Source organism: Synchiropus splendidus, chromosome 4 (genome assembly GCF_027744825.2).
Source record: "Synchiropus splendidus isolate RoL2022-P1 chromosome 4, RoL_Sspl_1.0, whole genome shotgun sequence".
Lineage (NCBI taxonomy): Eukaryota > Metazoa > Chordata > Actinopteri > Syngnathiformes > Callionymidae > Synchiropus > Synchiropus splendidus.
In genome coordinates this window covers 17052364-17076039 of record NC_071337.1, presented here as the reverse complement: position 1 = coordinate 17076039, position 23676 = coordinate 17052364, and the positions used below count along the sequence as shown (strand labels likewise).

General features: G+C 41.8%; 1 protein-coding gene across 1 annotated transcript; it reads left to right on the top strand.

Moving 5' to 3' along the window:
- Nucleotides 1–26: 26 nt before the first annotated feature.
- Nucleotides 27–23445, top strand: ahcyl2b (adenosylhomocysteinase like 2b). The gene is made up of 17 exons (XM_053862974.1): nt 27–370; nt 14748–14856; nt 16771–16914; nt 17030–17130; nt 17608–17710; nt 17793–17887; nt 18252–18358; nt 18753–18869; nt 18939–19002; nt 19332–19420; nt 19486–19556; nt 19629–19723; nt 19848–19946; nt 20125–20193; nt 20465–20543; nt 20740–20860; nt 21676–23445. Exons 1-17 carry the CDS (start codon nt 47–49, stop codon nt 21680–21682), a joined length of 1794 nt encoding a protein of 597 aa, XP_053718949.1. The 5' UTR covers nt 27–46; the 3' UTR covers nt 21683–23445.
- Nucleotides 23446–23676: the final 231 nt, after the last annotated feature.

Below are 23676 nucleotides of genomic sequence, written 5' to 3'. Positions count from 1 at the left end.
GCTCCTCGCTCCCTCCGCTGCTGTAAAGGGCTCACGGAGCTGCAGCATGTCAGTCCAGGCAGTGGCAGCGAAAATGGCAGAGGTCGAACTCAAAGACGTCCCGGCTGGCAAAGACTCTCCAGCCCAGTCCCCGCTGACACCCACCTCGGAGGGTAAGAGTCTTCCCCGAAGTTCCCCGAACGAGGCTGGTTCCTCCGCTGACGCGGAGCCCTCCGCTAAAGCGGCGGAAAGCAGCCCGGGCTTGCTCACTCCGAACCCGGCGAAGATGCCGCAGGCTTCGGCTATGAAGCGGACGGACCCGCAGCAGAACGGCGGGGAGGCTTTCGTCAACCGGGACGGCACTGTGGCGGAAGCTCCACGGATGAAGAAGGTAAGACGTCCATGTCTCATGTCCCGGCTGCTGTCGAGAGACCGCGGCGGCATTGTGTGTCGATGCTAGCAAGCTAACGTTCCTTGGTTAATAACGGTCTTCTCATGACACTTTATAAGCGCTCGTGAGACTTTAAGACCTCCTAAACTCTTAATAACTATTTATTTCGCGACCACCAACCTGCCACTTACATCCGCGGGGCTCTTTTTGGATACTTCCCCGTCGGCGTTGAAGTTTGTCTTTATTTTACAACTTTTACGTGCAAATGACCCACTGTAAAATCCATACAGTAAAACATTTTGATAACTAAATTGAGCAAATTTATTCTGCCCTTTATGTCCTGTTTCTTTCAAACCCCCTCCTCGAATTGTACTGTTTTATTTATATAAATGTATATTAAAAAAAGTGAAGTTTTATACTGGCATGGTTAATCTGTATGTTTGCTTTTTGCTTGTGATCCGAAATTCAATTGTCATGCAACTTCATTTTAATTCCAATAAGTGTCCTGTTCAACCGCATGAAGGCTTTTATGCAAAATATTAGTCTCAAACATGGCAAGATTATCTGCAATGCCTTGGATGTCAATGGAGATATCTGCCTTTTAGCTCAGCTCTCTCCTTGTCACACTATGTTTAAGCCCACACACAGGTAATTTAGTTGTACTGTGGCGTGTGACACTTACTGTAACTGTCACAGCATTTTAAAAAAATGTTTATTTTCTTCTTCACTGTAATCTTTTGGGTATATATATTTATTTGGCCTGAATGAGAAAACATTAAAATGACTTCTTTCCTTTCTGAATAATCGCAATTTTCTTTGTAGCCAAACCCCTTTGTCATGACACGTAGATAAATCTACATCACTACGACACACTCATTTTATAAGTTACCGATTCAACACAACTCTTCTTTCTGTGGGCGCATCATTCAATTCTTCATATGTGTGAGCCTTTCAGTCATCATTTGGTTGCGGGTAGCAAGTTGATCTCTGTATGAAGGTTAGTGCCTTTAAGCTCAGCTCTCATGTTAACCTGCTGCTGCATCTGCTTTTTAATTCAATTGCCTTCATTGACACAGTCAGCAGAGATCAATCCACAATTTGGAATGGCACCAGGGATTTTAAATTGTGAGGTTAATGTGTGACTTATGAACATTCCTATATGCCACAGCTTGTTCCAATGAACTCATCAAACCATTCAAGTCAGTAGTTAAAGCTAGCACTTTTTAACAGAGCTTTGTGAGCATGGTGTTGTTAATCTGTCTTTTTCGTTGGCTTCCTATCAAAAGCTATAAATTGTACTCCTGACAGTGGCTCAGTACATTAAGTTCACTGAGAGTTCAAACTTTACGGTGTTCATACTGAGTTTAGTTCGGGTCCAGACTCTAATCTGACCCCGGGTGAAAGTAACTCTTCTTTTGTATTTAATCTCCATGTTCACACTACTGCTGAACCAGAGAACTTTGTTTCATTGAGCAAGAGTATGCTTACAGCTGGAACGTCCAGCACCATACTTTCAATAATGACTGTAGATGGTGATATTCTGAGTTACTGTAGGTTGAGTGTAAACATGTTTGATGTTGGTGACAGACTCAAGTAATGCAATGTTGGCAACTGTTAAGTTTCATCGTGAAACAGTTCGACACTCTAAGCAGAGTGTAGTGTGTGAAACATATATAATAGAATGAATATTTATTTTGATTTTTTATGGTTATTAATCATGATTTTATTGCGTATTCCTAGTGAGTTGTGTGGTGTACACGAATAGCGACTCATTCTCTGTGAGAAAGTGGTGTGTCTCCTGGATCCCTCCCTAATGATGCATTCTAAACAAACATTTAGAACTGTTAGAGCCCAGTGACCAGGCCATGTGTGAAAGCTGACTTATTAACAGTTGTCCTTGTTTGTGGGATTTATGGCTTTCAAATTCCAGGAGGACACCGGTCTAGTCTGACCAACAAGTGTGGCCACATCTTTGAAATGGCTGCACTGTTGTTCTGGTCATCTACCTTTGATCTCTTATCACACATAACGTGGGTGAATTATTATTTTTATTTGAGATATTTCTTATTCTCTTCCAATGATGTGTAGGCTGTTGTGGCAGAGAAAATGAAACAAGATTAATTCAGTTTTCTCCCGCTGCATTACCTTGTTTAAAACCTTCTGAGATATGCTTCCAACTTTAGGAAAAAGAAATTAATAAGACAGGTGATTGCAGCAACATTATGAAAGAATGAAAGCAGAGAAGACGTACAAGTGTGTGGCCCCTTATAACTGAGCCCTTGGGGGAACTTGCGGGATGACTCTGCAGGATAACCAGATGGTTGAGATGTCTTCATAGACTCCCAGTGTGGAGTTTATCCCTCAGACCAGAACTCTCCGGAGCTGCAGGTGGATCAACAAATGGGGGACGCAGCAGAACAGGACAGTCCGGTCGTTCTCAACCACATCTGGCTCGTAGAAGAGGTTCATTTCGCATACAGGACCACGGTACCGGTTCTCAGTTCTCAGGGAAACCATTTTAATGATAATACTCTTAAATCTTTCATAATATAATGAGTGACATTTTATTTTCTTTTACATAATCTTAATCTCTTTTAATCTCTTGTGTAGAAGTTCTGAATGTGTATTTTTGTCATATTCAATTGAATCACTTAATCTTCTGTTTGCATAAATGTAAATGAGGCGATGATCTGGTCAACAGTTTAATCTCAATATTAAAGATTATTTAATCTCAAAGTGCATTTATGTTGCTTTTGTATTTAATGTCACTTGATTTACATAATTGTATGATAATGCATTGAAATCCGTAACGGTGAAATAAAAGTCTTGGCTTTAATAAATGTTTTCTAAAGCTACAGAGAAAATTGCATATATATATATATATATAATTTTATTTCTTTTAAGTAGTGAAAGAACAAGATCACTGATGGTGTCTCACTTGGTGGAATACTAGCTTCTAACGGCATCGTAAAACCTTACAGCTCATGTCATGAACTTCACCTTATCTGTGCCGGACACTTTCCTTTTGAAAATGGAGTCTGAAATGAAATAGCTACATTCAATGCTTATTGCTATTTCAGGGACAGTAATGCTGTCAATGTTTATAATATTTTTTTTTATGACCAGATGTAGCCATTTACAGTGGCGCCTCGATTCTCGACCACAATCCGTTCCAGAAGCGATTTGTTCAAAATCTGAATACATTTTTTCCCCATTACAATGAATGGAAAAAGAAATAATGCGTTGCAAGCCTTAAAATAGGCTTTTGTAGGAGTGAATGTAGAGTGTCTGCTGCAGGTGCGCTGTCCGTCTATGTGTGTGGCCGCTGCATGTGGGAGGGGTTGCCGAGTGAGTGACGTCTCTCCAGAAGTGAAGAGGTGCCCGGTGCGTGTCCAGCTCTGAATGTGCAGTTTGGCTGTGACAAAGTCATAAACCAAGTAACGCTCTGTCCCAGACTCGCCTCATCCCTGTCCGAGCTCCTGCCGACAACAGGACATCAAACCCTGGAGTGCACGCTCCAACCTCGAAGGTGTGGAGAGCGAGCACCTCCCCTGTGACACTCTACCACGGTCCAGTGCGGAGACAAGAAAGGTTTTACACCTCAATATGAAGAAAAAACAGTCAGTAAATGTAGCTAACGGGACACGTTAGGCTGCGCTATACACAATAACAAAGGGTCAGCTGATCGCTCTGCGTACGTTATGGTTTTTCCGGCTTTTTTCGGGGGTGTTCGAGTTCTGGATTTTCGTTCGAAATCAGAAGCAAAAAAATGTCAAAATTTTCGTTCCAACTCCGTTTTGTTTAAAGTCTGGGACGAAAACAGAGGTTCCACTGTACTTGGTATTTAGACTTGAGAATGGATGTTATGGATAAAGGAACCTCATGGTTTCCGAGAGTGGGGGTGGGCGATCAATTTATTAATGGCCGAATGCTGTAAACATTTCCTATTGTGAAAGACCTGAATGAATAGTCATTCTTATAGCTGATTGACCTTGGGCTTGATTGACTAGCTTGTTTTGTCCATACCACATGTAGAGGAGCTTGTCCACAGATTTCCTGTTTTGTATTGTTGTCTCTTATAATATAGCTCCTTTCTTCACATATGTTTTTTCAAAATTGTCAGAACTAGGAGTGTACTAATACCAGCATCAGTACTCCCACTGATCTTGCTATATTTTGCTCTACTTTTACTTGTCAAATAATCACTTGTTACCGTACCCAATTCCTGCCGCAACAAGTATTCTCACATTACCACCAATACATACTTTAATTGTACTTTTAACACAAACTCAACAGTTCACACTGTCGATTTGATTAGCTGCACCCGTGTGTCTGTTCAGCTGATTTATGACTTGTTCCCGCTGCGTGGTGAAGGAACAACTCTGATACCTTTTTTGTGATAGTTTTAACGTTGTTCAATTCAAGAAAACGCTCAATAACATTTGTAGTTACAGGAACTCTATTACGAGTGTGTGCATGTCGTCAGGAGTTTTTGAGATGGAAAAGTGCTGATGTAACACAAATTTCCCTTGACTCCTGGTGTGTCACGTTGTCAGCACCATGCACAAGTCCATTATATAGATTTAACCGCGTGTCACAGAGTTGGTCCGGTCCAGTGAGCATCCACAAGTCTATTTTTAGCACCACGAAGCCCCTATAGCCGCGTCCAGCGCTCCTCACGCAGCATCTGTTGACTCTTACCCATCCAGGAAGTGAAATAGCAGCCAGATTTAATCCTAGCCTTTATCGTCACCGCCTCATCACGGGATTAAAAGATCGGTCATGGCCAGATGTGAGCTTTGTGATGCTGGAGTGAGCTCAACTTTGACCCTGGTGGACCACATTCTGGCAACTCCATTGGCTGCACTGTTTCATTCATGTCCAGATGTTTGTAGGAGCCTCTTTTGGAAGCCTCTGCATTCACAATAAAACAATTTCACTCACTGCCAATGCTTTTTTTTTTTCCACACTTCACCGTCATATTAGAACTCAGTCCATATCTGCTGAATCATTCAGTCCAGGAATTGAGCTGTCATCCTGGAGCAGATGTTTCTTTTGATGCGCCATTTCAGCTAGAATTGATTACAATTAGCAGATAATCCTTTGATCCCTTTCAAATGTTCTATGCTTGTTGTGTTGGTTTCCTTCTGACACTACTGCAACCTACAAAGAGAGAGCTTAATGGTTGGTGTGTGACTGGCTGTCTATAGATGTCAGATATTGTTGATGAATGTGATGAATGTTTCCATGCCAGCTGATTCCCACTTGCTTGACCAAACTGCTTTGTCGCTTCATTCGCCTGAAGTTATTTGACAGTGATTCATGTTGACAAGTAAACAAGTTTGGAATTCAGATATTACCTCAAAGAGAAAATTACCTGTCACTACGCACGCTGTAAACATGTCCATTTGACTCGCACAGGAAGTGGCATGAAAATGACTCGCTGTAAGTAGTTGAAAAAATGGTAAAGAAATTAAACCATGTGCTTTTGCTTAGACATCAGATGTACATGCTGACTAGGATTTCGTTGGTTATTGACTCGTGTCAAAGGCCATTTGATGGGGCATTACTTTTCTAACAGTAGTGTATGACAGGATGTTAAAGATTGTTGACGGATAGATCTGAACCCTGTTAAGATCTTGATTTCTTTCCATAAACGAGCTGTAACATCCTTTTCCAAGATGTCAGTAAAGCAGATCCATCAAACTGACAAGGTCGTCCATTTAATGGACCAAAATATTCGAATGACTTGTAAAACCACAATGCTGTAGTTTATCACTAGGGTCCTTTTCTTTATCAAATCTCTCACCTGCCATTAGTAAATCGTTTGTAACATCTCATGTTACGATGAAAAAAATAGAGAAATAGAAATTGGCGTGCAATTTCTTTTTCTACAGTTTCATATAGGCTTAATGTTTTAGTCGGTAGTTGTGTAAGGTGAAGTCACCCCAAGAGCAATTGGACAAGATACATGCATACATTCATTTAAGGATGAATCACCTCCTGTGCAAGATGTATTGCACAGGTCTGAGGAGATTATTTTTGTTCCTTGCTTTTGTGGTGGCCATTATTAATGCTTGTCAGGCAAAAACCCTAGGTACAAGTTTAAAAAGTTGTGAACGGTTGTAGGTAATGTTTTGTCTGTGGGGAAGTGAACAGAAGATTCTTCACCTCATTTCAGAAATGAAACTTAATCCCCTTTCATTAAATCATTACTATCACTTATTGGGTGCATGTTAGTTCATTTGTATCAATTTAAGGCAAACCTAATGTTTGAACACAGCCCACTGAGGGCTATAAATATAATATGAAACAGTGTTTACATTTAATTCCTTTGATCAACAATAAGCGATAGGGGACAAAGCACAGACTGCCTCCATGACTGCAAAAAACAGCTTTTGCCTTAACTTTTCACCACAGCTTTACTGCTGTTACAGACTGGCTTGTACTAACCTTTTTTTTCTTGTCAAGCGCAGTAACAAGTCAACAGTCAGCAGGAGCGCTACAAGAGGGATATTGGTTCCCACTTCAAAGCAAAACAAAAGTATTCTACAGTGAGGTGAACTCCTTTACTTCTCACAAGACTCGAACCTGTGGATCACTGTGGTGATCCAGTGCCTTGCCTTGTCATATCTGCACATCCTGCGTTTGAGATGCCTGTTCAAATCATATAGAGCAAATTGATCTAGATTCTTAACACGCACGTCTGTCATTCAACATCTTGAATGAATGTCCGATCATATCTGCCATGTCTTTCCTTTCAAAGTGCTTTGAGCCAGTGTCACTTTGAGCATCAGTGATGTGGATGAAGGAAATGGAGTGTTCCACACAGCAGTCACAAAGTTTACACGAGGATCAGAAAGCAGCGGTGGACGCTGAACTGCTGCGTGACCAGGAATGTGGCTGTGAACTTGAGAACAGCAAACAAAGGCCCTACATTGTGTTCTAAAAATGCTGCATCACAAAAGAGCCCAAACAAAATCCGGACTTGAGCGTCTGATCGCTTCCCTTCCTCTGTAACCAAACTGTTCATTCCTGACGGGCTGTGATAGATATAGTCTTGAATGTCTCCCGATACCCTGGCACAGACTTTCTACTATAGTTGTGGGAATGTTCACGACAACACACGAGAAGTATGGTCTTGCTTCTCATAGCCTGGTGGTCACACGCTTTTAATAATATTTAAAATTTTGTTCAGTTGGTAGATCTTTTTCTTATTCTCTTTTGTTGCGCTGAATTTTTAGATTGATATCCACCTGTGTACTTGCCACTATTAATGGTTGACGAAGGCTTTTCATGCCACTTTAGCAATTTCAAGATCTGAAGAAGGACCGTCAATGTCTTTCATGTGTTAGGGACGATGATGTCAGTAACTAAAACCATATTGGTTGATATGATTGGGCAAGGCAGTCTGTCTGAATGATGCATTGCTGAACCTTTGTCAGGAGAGCAGCCACACTAATCACACTTCACCCTTTTTGTAAAATTTACATTCATGTCCTTGTAGGGTAGTGAAGTCTATTGAAGCTACTTTCCAAAACACAACAGATACTTTACGTTTTGGACAGACAACCAGTGTCCAGAGGAAACAAGCGCTCAAGACTCTTTTTCAAACCCAAAACATGAGCGGTCAATATCCGCGAGAGAGGCTCCCATCTGTAACTTACACGTCAGCTCGCTACAGTCTCCCTCTTTGTCCTCCAAAATGCCAGTGTAATTAAAAATGAGCAGGATCTTGTTGTCCCTCCTTGTTGAGACACTCAAGTTTCTCTTGGATTGCTATCCTGAAGAAACAGGCTGGCCATTTCAGGGTTTCCACCAGGGTTTTTTGAACCTGTGGCGCAGTGAATGGTTGCCTCATGAAGCCATGTTAGAGCAATCAAATGTGAAAAAATGTCCATTTGGAGACAAAAACCTTTGAGCATTGCGTCTTTACATGGGAAAATGGACTGACATCATCTCACCCATCTCGGTGTTTAATGTTTTTAAAAGCTGTAGCGATCATTTTTATCTACTGCTTTATTTTTAAGTGGAACAGGAAGCACAAATCAATATGACCACTTTGCTGCTAGAGTGGATAGAGGTCATTGGTGCGAGTTCAACAGCAGCAGTACAGATTATCCAGAGATTACAATGCTAATTTCATTTGTTCAGATTGTTTCTCGTTTATTAAGAGGTGATGAACTAAGGACAAATTCACTGCAGAGACTTGGGGAGTGGCTCAGGAGGAGTGAGAGAAGTTTAATCTGTCACACATCTCCATCACTCATTATCCTTGTGCGACAGGCACTGTCAATCTTCGACAGGGATAAATCCCTGCACATACTCTGTTAGTAAATGTGTAACTGTTTATCAAAGCATTTGCTAGTGTCACTGATGTTTTTTCTGTCTATATTTTAGTTTTTAAAATGTCCTGTTGGAATTAAGAGTATCACTCATAACTTTAACTCAGGTTTTGGGGTTCAATAACCAGAATCTGTATTATAGACGTGCCACCATCAGTTAGTCCTGTTGTCTCCCACAACACCTGCGCAGCATCGTCTCGCTGCAAGTGCTGACTTGGCTCTGGTAAAGAGCACAGATTTCAGCCAGGGCCGCTGCTGACGCGGCTCAACTGTTATCGTGACGCCCCCGGCTCTGTGAGTGTGTGTTCATGGGCACGTGTTGGCACACTGGTAGCTGCGTGTGGCGTTCCTGGCTGTCAAGTGCATGCATGGTAGCAGGGAATGTGTGTATGTGAGCAGTTATCTTCATGCTTGTTCAAATCATTAGTAGTGGTGATGACATCTTTCCCACCCTGCAGGCAGGACAGGGATATACGCGTCGCCTCATGCAAGCTGCTTCCTGATGTAGTCCTCACACACTTCATTTTACTTTTAATTGTTCAGGGCAAATGGGAACACATGCTTTATTTACTTTTAAAATCTTATCCTATTTTAACCCCAATTTTTAGCAATATTTTCTGACTTTTTTCTTCATGTTTATTTTCTATATTTTACAATACTTTCAGTTCTTCTTCAAACTCTTTCAGCAACTTGTCAACTGATTTCTTTCTCTGTGAATCTCATTATGATGCCCACCGCAGTGGTTTGGGTGTCGTAGTTGTTTAGCCCATTTATCCACCAGGGAGCCCTCTGACCTCCACCACCCTCGCCGCATTTAGAAAACTCTTATTCGTCCTGCTGCTAAATTACTTGGTTGTAATTGCGGGAATGCAGTTTCTCTACTGAATTTAATTAACTGAACCGGCTCAATATGAGTGGCCCCGTCCCTTACTACTATCGTAACTTATTTTCCTGTTAATTTAGGTTTTGAGTTGAATTGGTCTTCACAAGATCTTGCTTTGACGAGGTGGGACCAGCCTCAGGTAAGCCCCCTCCATGTGCCAGATGCTTCTACACTGACACAATGGCTCGCCCTGAGACTTCTGGTTCCCTGGGAACTTTGAAGCTCATCCCTAGTGTCTGCTGCTGATGCATGTGTGAGTGTGACATGAATCAGAGCACGTGGGAGGCAGAACAACACAACAGCCGCTGCCGTTTCCATTTGCCTCTCGCCAGCCCCAGAATATCACACGACACGTCACAATACACTTCTATGACTCTCTCAAGGAGCTGGTGGCGCTTCAACCACTTAGTCACGCTGACCACAAACCGTTGTTGCGATTACTGCTCAGCCAGAACATTATGACCACTTGTCTGGTCATGTGGAGGTGCGAATGTTGTTTCACTACAAGGCATTTTCAAAATCATAAATTTGCAGGTTCGCAAAGGGATGCAGAAAAAGGTTGTAAGAATTGGTTCATGAATGCCAGGCAAAGTACAGTCTTGGAACTTCAATAGAATGATAGCTCTTATATTTTTGCTTTACAAATACAAAGCAAGAGCATGGCAGTGCAACAAAGTGTCCTTTCAGATTCCATTGGGACATCGTGGGAAAAGATGGCCTACAAATCAGAACAGAATAAGCCACAACTTTGTAGACATGTTTGTGGGCCTTTGAAGCATGAAAAGAGTCAAAGTCAAATCACTGATCTTGATTCTTTGTATGAAAAAAAAATTGTGACATTTTACATGGAGCCACCCTTCCATTCTGAAGAGACTCATGGGGCTTCACTGTGGCTGACTCAGCTGCCTTATGCACCGGCATCTTCCCAGAGACTGTTGACAAAACACAGAGGTTCCTGAAACTGCAACTGTAATTTGTTTTGAGGAAACATTCTTGTATGGATTCAAGAGGACACCATCACACAGCTGTTATTTACTAGTCTTTTTTGCACCGCCTGTTTATTTTACCTCTTACTGGTTGACTTTGACGGTAAATTATGGCATTTGATTCATCACATATGTACAATTGATTGTCTTGTGTGGATGAGTGCTTTCGACTTCTGATGGATTCTTCCAAGGCTGTTGAGACCTGTATCCAATTTCATCCTCCTTTCCGAAGTTGGAGGTTCCTGAGGTAAATGGAGAACTTTGTCTTTCAGCTCCGCTTTCATCTCCATCCTGACTGGTACAGAGAACAGTATCTGCTGGTTGAATTACATGGTTGTTGACCATCCAATGTTCCCTAACTCAGTTGGGGACACCAATGAATTCTGATTCGGACGAAGTATTAGTGAAATCATCAGTCATGCCAATGAAAAATTTTAGGAGAGAGAATTATGAAAATGTTTTCATCACACTAGACAGTTTTATGGTGTTGAATATAGTATGACAAAATTATCGTTTATTTCACATTTCTTATTGAGAAAATGTGTCCATAGTTATTGTAAACTGTTAAGAGACATGAGACACATTGGAGACAGCAGTTAGATGGCTCGACTTAACCCATCATTAAACAAATCAGGGTTCTATGAGAGATGTCAAACATTGAATTTCTCAACTCTACATTTAATTATTGAATTCCAAACAAACAAATGAACTTGGAGACAAACTCCAGTAATAAGTTTCATCATAAAACGGTTGATTTTCAAGAGAGACTGTTGTGTGTGTTACTTAACTTTAGCAGATGTTTATCTGTAGCAATCTTCTGGTGTCATTCGCCCTCATCTCTGAAGCAACAATGATGGCTGAGCATCATCACCGGTTTATGGCTGGATCACAAACGCGGACTTTGCATCCTCCACTACTGTTCACAGTGTTTGACTCCTATTCTTGTCAAATGTGTCTGATCCCATCACAAAATGTGCTTGTGTATTGGGACATCTGCTGGTGAGTGTTGATGTGTTGTCAAACTACATGTAAGCCATAGCTTTACTGGACCGCCAGACGAAGTACTCTGACGAACTGGTTCATCATAAACCGACAACGTGAGAGAGGGCTGCGATGTTGAAGAGAAATTTATTCTCCAAGAGCGCCACTATCAGTCCGTCATCAAGGTTGTGAGATTGACCTGATGTTCCGGCGGGCAGCGTGAATCGGGTGGATCCCTGGCTACAACTGCTCTCCTGATTCTCAGGCCCGGGGAAGCAGAGGGGGAGGGGCGTTTGTCTCTTCCATTTCGGCTTATAATGTCAAGAGAGTGCAGAATGCAGCAGAGCTGCAGGAGGCTGATGTGCAAGAGAACATCCATCTGGTACTAAGCACAGAGATATTACTGCCTTGCATGCTGCATCAGGAGAAGGTTTTATTTGTTTATTTTTACCATGTGAGGTTAAAAATGACCAAAGAAAATGTTGTCAGCGAGACATCCTTTAGTCAGCTGGAGCACAGATTGAACCATCTTTTTATTTTCAGTCAATGATGGCAAATACTATTGCGTCTTCAGATTCTTCGATTCATACTTGTCTTCCTTGTTTTTCATTTATATTCTAAAGGTATGAAAGGTGAAAGCTTTGACTGTGGTCCCTCCATGACTCTCCGAAATAAAAACGTCACATTTAGGGTGTACGTACATAATTTCGTATACTATTACGGTAATGGTTCATTTGATCGTTAAATAATGTTGACAAAATTATTGTTTGTCTGCAATAATTTCTAGGACAATTTATTGACCAGCAAAATTTATATTTGTGACAGGCCTAAATATATTTGTCAACTGGTTGCCTTTTATTTTCTTCACGATGCGTGGTAACAAGTGTTTCCCAACCCCTATGTATTTGCTCTCTGCGTCAATTTAAAGTTAAATGGCAATTGGCTGTTACTAACAGCGTTTTCCATGCTTATCCAACAACCAAAGCACTTTACTCTAAGTCACCCACTCATGCACACAGTCATACATTGACAGCAGTAGGCCACGAAGCAGCACAGTCTAGAGCATCAGGAGCATATCCACGGTTAAGTGTCTTCTTCAGGAACACATCAACACAAACATTTCAGTAGCTAGGGTCAAATCAGCAACTTCTGTTGCAGACCGACCTCTCTACCATATGAGCTGTGTCACACAATGACATCGGCTGTTTATTACCGCAGTTGTCAAAGCAATTTCCGGGTTGAAGTCAGCTTGTCTTGTAAATTAGCAGCGCCTAATCTGATCCAGTACACAACGTAATGTTGCTTGTGTTTACGCAGTCCTCTTTTTTTTTTTTCCCATTCTGCACTACCAACTCATTGTCTGCGTATCAGGCTCAGGATTTTCCGCATCAGATCCTGCATGTCTCCCAGCTTACTTCATAACCTACTGTGTCAATTAGTTTTTTTTAGGGCAATTACTGCCTTGATGGTTGTCATTGCTCCATTAACCACCACCGTGTCTGGACTTTTGGTTTCCTCTTATTTGGAACGAGGAAGTGTGGTCCTTGCAGCTTGCTTCCTTTTGTCAATCAGGTCATCCAGGAGGCTTTGGGAATTTGGGGCCCATCTGTCCCCATGGTGATAACAGTTAAGTAACTCCCAGAACTTCCCAGAACAGGTTCATTAAATTGTCACAGTGGCCTTTCTTTATTCTATAGTCCCATTCCTTTACCTAATGCAATCCTGGCTTTCTGCTGTGCGGAAATTAAAACCGAAAGCTCAAAAGGATATTTCTTCTTGAGCAACTGCAGCACTGTAACATCCCCTGAAGAAGCAATCTCTCCTAAAGTTGCTGTCAGTGTTTTGGAAAATATGGCCTAATTTGCCCGAGACTCTGGAGGGGAGATGCAGTGCTGGTTCTGGGACTGAGTGTCCTCGTTCAGGGTGAAGTGTCTGAACTCCATCCCACTGTTGTCTCCAGAACAGTTCCACATTCATTCATGAATAGACGACGACAGTAATCACATCATGTGCTCTCTCGCTCTAAGTACCGACTGTTCTGAGGTCAGAGCTAACTACCAGTAATCTTGTCCCAAAAACATCTCATAAGCCCCCCGTTCCCAAACTGACCAGCCCTCCCTTCGATGCTGCGCAGTAAGCTACATTACCTAACCTCCGTTTACACAGATTGGACAGCCGTGTTTCTGCTCTTACAAGCTCTAATTCACATCAAAATCTAACTGATAAAACAATATTCTGGTCATCTAAATGTAGAAAGATTGACCTTGAATGGTTTGAGGTTTTAGATTCATGAGAGCATGAATAAAATGCTCAGCACTCTGACATAGCAACTCTTTACTCCTGGCTCGTCTCTACAAGGAAGCTGAAATGGAGAACATGATAAAAGAAACAATCAAAATGGTGAGGGTACCCAAACAAATTCTGCTAGTCGTTTTGTGAAATCTGGCTTTGTATGGCTGCAGGCCATAGTTTGCCCATGTCTGTTCGAGCAACTCTGAAGTGTTCCTTCACAGGAATCATTTTAATTCTCAGAAAGCCACTTAGTCAGGTGAGGGCTGAAGGTCCAACAGGACATCATCTGCAAAACTCTTAAGCTAATCTCTAGCCAAGATGTAAACCTGCCATCCACTTCATGCCTCGTTTCCTCTGGTGACCTGTACTTGTGGTGGTGTAATGAAAGTCTGTGACGCTTTCCCCCTCCAAAGTCTGGCACCGTCAAACCTGCTAACACCCTCATGACAGGCTTCTTCAAGATGTGCCGTTTGTTCTCTCTGACAATTCCTTTCACACTCACATCTCACTTGATGAATAGCCCTGATCAGACACTTGACTCATGCTTCAACTCCAAATGCATAACAAATGACACATCCATCTGCCTATTTGTCCTTCTACTCTTTCATATATTTTTCCATTTTCTTTTACCTTCCCTATTTGGCCGAATAGTGGATTTGAAGAGCAAGATTGAGGAAGGTACTTTCCTCAGACATCTTAATTTCCTAAGAATCGGGACAGACCTTGCAATGCGCGCTCTGCAGAAGCGTGCATTTTTTGAGCTTGAGGATTAAGGAAGGCGTTGGAATTCACCCTTGATTTCAAACTTTGATCTGAGTATTGCTTTAGTTATGTGCGAAAGTGTAAGAACAATGCGCACCATCTGACCTGTTCTCTTACTGCTCCTCCAGATCCAGTTTGCCGACCAAAAGCAGGAGTTCAACAAGCGTCCATCCAAGATAGGCCGCCGCTCTCTATCCCGATCCATCTCCCAGTCCTCCACAGATAGCTACAGCTCAGGTAACATACTGACCGCTTCATCCCTGACATCCTGGAGTAGTAGATATGCAAGTCCGAAAGGTCCAATGTTTCTTCTTCACAATTTGTTTTCGCTCAAGGAATCAGTCTGTGGTTGTAGTTTTTGGAATTTTGTAATTCTTTTGGATTTCAGTTTTGACTTGGAGTCTTCATTTGTTTAGGGCTTGCTAAGTATTTTCTTAATGTTGAAGATGAGCCGATCGACCAATACGTCACAAAAACAAACCCAATTACCTGTGACAGTTGGCACTCTGTCGAAGCCCCATTTGCCCTTGCAGCACATACAACGAAAAAATACTTGGCAAGAAAGCATGTTGAAGGCTACAAATCAACATACTTAATATGCAATTTAAAGATTGAGCGCTTGACGGAGCATGGAGAGCAGAAAATAAGATGACTGATTCATCAGCAGCAGTCAGACGGCAGGTTGTGCCAAAGCTTAGCAATAAGATAAGCATATTTCCCAAAAGGTAATTTATTTCACTAGGCTAGATGGCCTGCCTTCCTCAGTGGTAAAAAACGCTGCTTCCGATGAGTTGGAGGCCTGCATTTCTTCTTTTTGTTTATCAATTACTATTTTCCTCAAAATTCGTTGAAAGAAAATTCTAAATGTATTTTGAATTAAATTGCCTTTTCATCTTAGATGTCTCGTCCATAGTTTTATTATGATTTATATTCAAATAAGAAGTATGAAGAACTTTTTTTTTAATAGGATTCATGCCATGTTTCCACTTCTTAATATCCTTGAATATAGAATATTTAATGGTTCATTTCGTCCCCATTAGTTAAGCTTTTTTTTCCCCCGCCACGTTTCGTAGTCGTGATTGCCCCTCACAACAGTGGCAGTCTATAATGTGGTGCTTTAGGAAATGTAACTGCCCACCTCTAAGCTACAGACTATTTAGTCTCGCATCATATTAAATGTTTTACAATTGTCCTTTTGGCTGAATTGTTGCTGCATTATGCCTCCACGGTTTTTGTAGTTTTTTGCTTCCTCATGAAAACGCGCGTTTGCCTGAATTAAGTTGATATTGTGGTTGATTTTTTTCTTTTTTTTTTTTGTGCGGTGAAGTGCTAGTTGTATTTTGACCTTGAAGTAATTTGAAGTTGGTAGTTTGGTTGTTGGATGAAAACAACCACCTGTTGAGATGTATGCAATATCTTTTGCGAATGTGTGCAACCTATTGAAAGCATCCACAGGAGTGCATTTGGTTCTCTCGTGTTCTTTCTCCCATGATGCATCTGTCCTGTCAGTCCAGATGAGGCTTTAGGAGAAGAATTTAACTGTTGACTCCGGATTATGACCCAGTCTCCTCCGGGCACAGCACAGTGTGTTCTTGAATGCACGCATTTTTGTCGGACAACCTCTCGGGTCAGCAGTAACTCACTGGACCAAGGAGACTATTGGCTGGAGAAGGGGATGCCACCAATAAAAGCTTGTCATTCTTGGGTTTTTGTCTCCCGAATCAATGTCCAAAATGAAGACATAATATTTCATCATGTCAGTAAAAGCTTTTACCATTGTTGAGATTGGGCACAATTCAAGACGTCATTTGCTGCTAACTTCACAAGTCTTGAAATTCCACAGAACATCAACTCCAGTGTATCGTGTGTCGCTCTGCGTCGGTGTGATGTATCTGTGTGTCAACAGTCTGTTGTGTGACAATGATTTTTTTGGAGACTGTGACAAATATGTGATATCCTTCCATGACAAAGAAATGGTGACTGAGCAAGAGTGTACTGTTCAGGGACTCAACACCATTACAAGCAGTCAGCAGCAGTTCCATCTCCCTGATAAGATCCTGTTCATGGGAATATGCTTTCCCGGATGTTTGTCTCACATATGGAATGCATTGTTCTGATATGGTGCTCATGAGAACATATGCACATTTGCAGCGGCGTCGTACACAGACAGCTCTGATGATGAGACCTCTCCTCGAGACAAGCAGCAGAAGAACTCTAAGGGAAATGGAGACTTCTGCATCAAGAACATCAAGCAGGCCGATTTTGGTCGCAGAGAGATTGAGATTGCTGAGCAAGGTTGGTTCAAAACTTCAAACTGACGCCGACTTGTTTGTGGCTGCTTACATTTGGCTCATTTGTGTTTACTTGTACCAAATACTCCAATATCGACAAGTTTGTTTGTGTGTTGCAGAGATGCCCGCTCTCATGGCTCTGCGGAAACGAGCTCAGGGAGAAAAACCCCTCGCTGGTGCCAAAGTGGTCGGATGTACTCACATCACTGCTCAGACTGCTGTCAGTACTCACAGACACCATCATATGCACACACGGGGACACCTACACAGTATAGTCATCCAAACTTGAATGACAAGCACACACACAGTGTGTACTACAGGTTGTCACATCTAGTCATAGGTTTTTGGTTTTATAAACCTCAGCGAAAGCCTTCTACAAAGATGCATAACGCACTCATAACAGCACAGGACAATCATACAGTGAATCATATACTCAAAATACATCCAGGTCATGAAGGTACAGTCATGGGACTGTCATCCGACACTCAGCCGTGCAGAACAGATTGTAGCAATGCATATTCAATAAAAGACCTTTGGTGACAATCACAGACTCACACAAACAATTCCAGGTGCACATTTGATGGACACACGCACATGTAAAGGGACCGTCATATTTTCCTCTACTCGCTGGGACAAGATATGACTTGTGTCATAAGTCTGTCATTATAGATGAACGACCATATACCTCTGTGTCCAGGTCCTGATGGAAACTCTGTCTGCTCTCGGGGCTCAGTGTCGGTGGGCCGCCTGCAACATTTACTCCACCCAGAATGAGGTGGCAGCTGCCCTGGCAGAAGGAGGTGAGGCACACGCACGCCCTCCAGAACTGTTCTAGTAGGTGTGTGATGGTCTTCATGGCAACTGTCTTGTGACTATGTCCAGGTTTCAGTGTGTTTGCATGGAAGGGCGAGTCTGAGGACGACTTCTGGTGGTGCATCGACCGCTGCGTCAATGTGGAGGGCTGGCAGCCAAACATGGTAGGACCCCTACCAAGTGTCCACAAGGGGGTGTGCATAGTTCCCTTAGAGTGATTGTATGTTGAAACGATCTTTTTAGTTCAGAATTTTTCTCACTGACCTTGTCATGTGATCCAGCCTGCATCACAGCACCGGTCCTGCACATTAATAGGTTATTGCTGTAAAAGCAATAATAAAAACATCAGTAATATTGAGCTTTTAAAAGGTGATAGTGTCCTTGTGATAAATATGGAACATTACCCCGTGATCACCAAGGAACCGTTGTGTATATGATTCATCGCAAATCGTTTGCATCTGTTGAAATGCTGGACTGCTTGAGCTAATAAATTTGATAATTTGAGTCTCAATGTTGTTCTGGCAACAGATTTTGGACGACGGTGGCGACTTGACTCACTGGATCTACAAAAAGTATCCCAACATGTTCAAGAAGATCAAGGGCATCGTGGAGGAGAGTGTCACTGGAGTTCACAGGTTATATTTTTATTATCCGTTGGACTGAAGTTCAGGAAGCCTGTGAGTTCCTTTGCAGAGTCTGGTGTTCATACAGCGCCATCTAGCGACGAACATTCAAATGCATCGTAGCAAATTGTTCTGCCTTCTCAATGAAGTAACTGAAGAGATTGAAATAATTTATAGCTAGTGTTGTTAATTTTATTTTGTCCGTAAATCCAAAAGTTTTATATTTATATATTTAGACTATAAATGTAAAACTGTTTTAAAAACGTGTGTATAACGTTTATGAGTGGTCAAAGCTTTGCCTTATTCTTATTGTTTTTATTTAATTTTGTTGAGGGAAAGAAATTAAAACTGAAAACAATGTTATGATCCCCTTGTTGTTTACCCTGAGTCATGTTTGTGCTCACAGGTTGTACCAGCTTTCCAAAGCAGGAAAATTGTGTGTTCCCGCCATGAACGTTAACGACTCGGTGACCAAGCAGAAGTTCGACAACCTATACTGCTGCCGGGAGTCCATCTTAGATGGGTCAGAACCAGGAAAGTTTAACTTTAATACCTTTGTGCTGGAATCAAACTGTCTTCCTTCATTTCACAGGCTGAAGAGAACCACTGATGTCATGTTTGGAGGGAAGCAGGTGGTTGTCTGCGGCTATGGAGAGGTGATGCTGGCTTTGGAGTTGAACTTTAGTGAAGCTCAAAGTTTGTTAGAGAACTGAAGGGGTTAAATGTTAAGCTCATTTCATGCTGTATTTTTTTATTGGCTTTTAATCTTGGAAGTCACTTGCAACTGGTCTCGGTATTGTGTTGTTTGGTATCACTGATATTTTTGTTTTTGTATTTATCATTGTCTACATGAATGCAACCTATATCTCAGCTCAGTAGTTGTGTTGTAAGTGTCAAAATCTACACGTAAATCAGCGTTGGTGGTAGTGATTTGTTGTTGTAGTTCTCACTAACGCTAATCCAGACTCGTGTTTGGCGCCACCAGGTGGGAAAAGGATGCTGTGCTGCCTTAAAGGCAATGGGCTCCATCGTCTACGTGACAGAGATCGACCCCATTTGTGCCCTGCAGGCGTGGTACGGCTCCTTCAGCGACCGAATCTTCCAGGTCACTCCCTGCTCTAACTGTGTTCTCTCTCCAGTATGGACGGGTTCCGACTGGTCAAGCTCAATGAGGTCATCCGACAAGTGGATATTGTGATCACCTGCACAGGTGCGACCGCTCTTACTCGCCCACACTTGAATTGGCTTCAACAGGTTAACCGCTTCTGTCGCTGGCCTGCAGGCAACAAGAATGTGGTGATCCGGGAGAACCTGGACCGCATGAAGAATGGCTGCATCGTCTGCAACATGGGTCACTCAAACACAGAGATCGATGTGGTGGGTGTTTTAGATCTATTCTATCCTCTTAACATGCCACTTTGCAGCTGGTGACATACAAGGAAAAACAGCGGTAAGAAGATATTCAGGCCTAATGTTGATCATATGCATTTCTCCACTGCAGGCCAGTCTGAGGACTCCAGAGCTGACCTGGGAGAGAGTCCGATCTCAGGTGGATCATGTGATCTGGCCTGATGGCAAGAGGATCGTCCTCCTGGCTGAGGTACATACATACACACGGGCACAAGGACAAAACAAAGTGGTACCTCAAAGACACACACACACACGCTTCTTCATGCTCTTCACACACTGAGATCATCGCTGACTCCCATGTCATCCTGACAAGAGCACATCATTGGTTTGTGGCTCCTCGTCATGAAGATGTGACACTTTCCCTGCAGGGTCGCCTGCTGAACCTCAGCTGCTCCACCGTCCCCACATTTGTGCTGTCCATCACCGCCACCACTCAGGTACCTCTCTTTCAGCGAGTCTTAAATGTCATCTATGATGACTTTCTAGATCAGCAACTCAGCGCTGAGCTGTCAGCAACCTTAATTCACCATGTCTCCACCTTCACTTCAGTCAGCCTTGTTCTAGTTGTCAATGTCTGGACGTCGTCGGCTGAATTCTGACTCATTACGTGACAAGCTCCTAGCTGGTTATTTGGAACGTGAAAGCCTCATGTTAAAACTGCACGCAATATTAGTTATGAACAAGACCCTAACGTCTGCCTGTTTTCAGGCTCTTGCGCTGATCGAGCTCTACAACGCCCCTGAAGGACGATACAAGCAGGATGTCTACTTGCTGCCCAAAAAGATGGGTGAGAGTAGAGACCTGCTCTTAACTGTTGTTACCACTTGAGTTTTGCTAGCACCTAAGCTACACAAGTCTTTGGTTTCCTCTGAAGCTGTTTGTACATCATAGCCATGTTAGCGACACTGATTCACTGAGACTAACACAGGGGGATTTGCAATGTGTAAAAATGTCCCAATCTTTGTGTCTCTGTTGCCCTCTAGATGAGTATGTGGCAAGCTTACACCTCCCCACATTTGATGCACACCTGACGGAGCTAAGTGACGAGCAGGCCAAATATCTGGGCCTGAACAAGAACGGACCCTTCAAGCCGAACTACTACAGGTACCCATCTAGGTCTAGACCTGACCTTTGTTGTCCATGTTGCCTCATGTTAGCCAAAAGGAAAGATCCACAAGCTTCTGGGTGGCACCATCTGAAATCACATATTTGGTCTCACCGCTGGAGAAGAAGTGAACTGAAGTTACAAACTCCAAACAGTGACCTCTATATTATATACATTGTAAAACCTCAAGTAGAGTGCAGTCAAAACTATTTGACTGCAACTGGCAACTTTGGAACAACAGTCACTTTGTTCAACCGTAGGAACAACTAACAGTAAAGCAAACATCAGACAGATCGTTAGGATCAAATGTGCATGAAAATATGTATCCAAAAAACAAAGACAATGGAAAAAATAAGTCCCAATGTGACTGCACACTCAACTGCTACAAAAAAAGTGTACCAATCAGAAACTTGGCAAATGAATCATCAAACAATTAAATGGAGACAAGAGAGACATGGGATGAAATGGGATGTTACCATGTAAAAACAAATTTGATAAAAATTCACTGTAAAAAGATAACCGCAGAAGTTAAGAAAACAGACTTTTCAGCCGAAAAAAGTATTTAAAAAAGTATTCATGGGAGAAGAAAGTTAGGCACTGAAAAAAAACCTTTTTAAAAAGTCAGAAACCAAACCTCAGCCATCTCAAAAACGTTTTGCAACATGGCTATCATCAGGAAATAAGCATAAATGATTCGTAACATTTCCTTTTTTAAAAAAAAACAAAAAAACATTTAAGACTTAAAATGTGAGTTTTTGAATAGAAAAAGATGGTCAGAAGCATAATTCTTTTCCCCTCCTCCTCCTTCTCACAGGTATTAATCTTGAGATGGTCTGGATGAACACAAGACACAGACTCGCCAAGGGAGGGGGCGCTGGAGGACAGACTCAACTCATCTGCTTCTTATGTAACAGAGGGGTGGAGCTTCATATTGGCTCCATTAAATTTACCTGGCAAACCTTTTGTGCCGCCCTCACTTTCACGCGCCTTCTTCTCTTGCCGTTCTTGTGTTTGTCCCATTGCGCACCCATCCTCCTTCGCCATCGCCTGATCTTTTATTGTTTTATTACAACACTAAATCTATAATATATCGATATACATAAAAAGACAAATGCTACAGAAAAAAAGTTTGTACGAATGAGAAACGTTTTTTTTTTTTTTTTTTGGTGAAGGACGTTTTCTTCTGTTTCTGTCATTTTTTTTCTACTTATTGGAGGGCGGGGCTAGATAAAGTGGGTGGGGTTAGGCAGGAACTCAGGGTCCAATCATATCAATGCATTGATTTATTTATGATTCTTTATTTTCTGCCCAATTGTTTCTATTACTGTACTGATGTTTGTCTGTGTTCATGTTTAACAGTTGTACGGCAATTGTATTCTGGTTGGTTGACACAAGGTGGCAGTATTCACTATTTCAACAGTGGAAAACTTGACCGGTTGATTTTTGTTTTTGTAAAGCTACCTCCCACAATACATTTACATTTAGTTGCAATTGACTTGACAATTGTCACTGATACGGCAAACAGGAATATCTGTAGATAAATGTATGAAGTACAGGCATGTACCATCGAATCAACTTATTTTCCGACAAACATTCATGTTGCTTCATATAACTCTGAATATTGCAAATAAGTTTTCTGTAACATTTCAGATTTTCCTAACAATTTAATTCTGTCAAGTTTGTACGAATGTTATTCCACGTTTTCTGGTTGTCCAAATGTCTGCATTTTTTCCCCTGATCATGTAATGCAGTAAAAGATGCGTCAGCTACTTTTTCCTACCCATTCGGATTTCATTTGCTAAAATGCAGAATACTGATCGATCTAAATGCTTCATCATGAGTGTCCTGTAGTTATTTCTGCAGTAGCAGTACTTTTGGCAAACCTTGTGCCCTACACTGTGCCATCTGCAAAGATTTTTAATTTATTTTGTCTTGCAACATTTGTCCATCTAGCAGAAACACAAAAAGCCACACTCCTTGTCAAGCTTACTTGAACTGAAGTGCAGAAATGTTGGTGAGTAATACAGAACCACATTGACAACTTGAGAACTAGCAAAAGGTTCATTGGACGCTCAATTTCCTGTTCAATGTCTTTCTTTTAGCATCGTATGACCACGGCGTCGCCGATCCCAGCCTGTATTTGTGTGTCTAGATTTCGTGTGTTGTTGTCGTGACCCTCAAATAAGTCTTATTTTGTGTGTGTGTTTGTGCGCGCGCACGAGTTAGAAACAAGGCGTGGCCTTTCTGAGCGATTCCTGAAGTTCGTCTAAATGTCTCTATAAAGATTGTGTGTAAACTTTTTCTCAGACCACAGTTGTTATCAGCTGCCTCAGGATGTTGTTGGCCTGTGCGCCAGGGTGGCGTTCATTACACGTCGCGGTCAACCGACTGCCTTGGGGGCGGGGTCACACCAGCATCGTATATGTATATAATAACTCTATACAAATATGAACACCTGTAGAAGGACAACGAAGAATCATCTCCTGTATTTATTGTTTCCTCTGATCTGTTTTGAGTTGTGGAAAACCAGATGACATTCGATGACGAGCAATAATTAAAGAATTCTGTAATATGATACAAATAAAGATGCAAATGATTCTAAAATGTTTGTTTGTAAGCGTCGTGTGTGTACTTCGTCCTGGCAAACAAAACGAGATGTAACTTGAAGTCGAATGTCAATTTTTTTTTTTTAATTTACTGATGGAATTGGTATGTTCGATTGTTTTAAAAGAAACTTATTTTGTCTAGTAATTTCGTGAAAAAATAGTAATGAAAACAAAATGCGTTTTTTTGTTTTTTTTTTTTTCAAACCAGA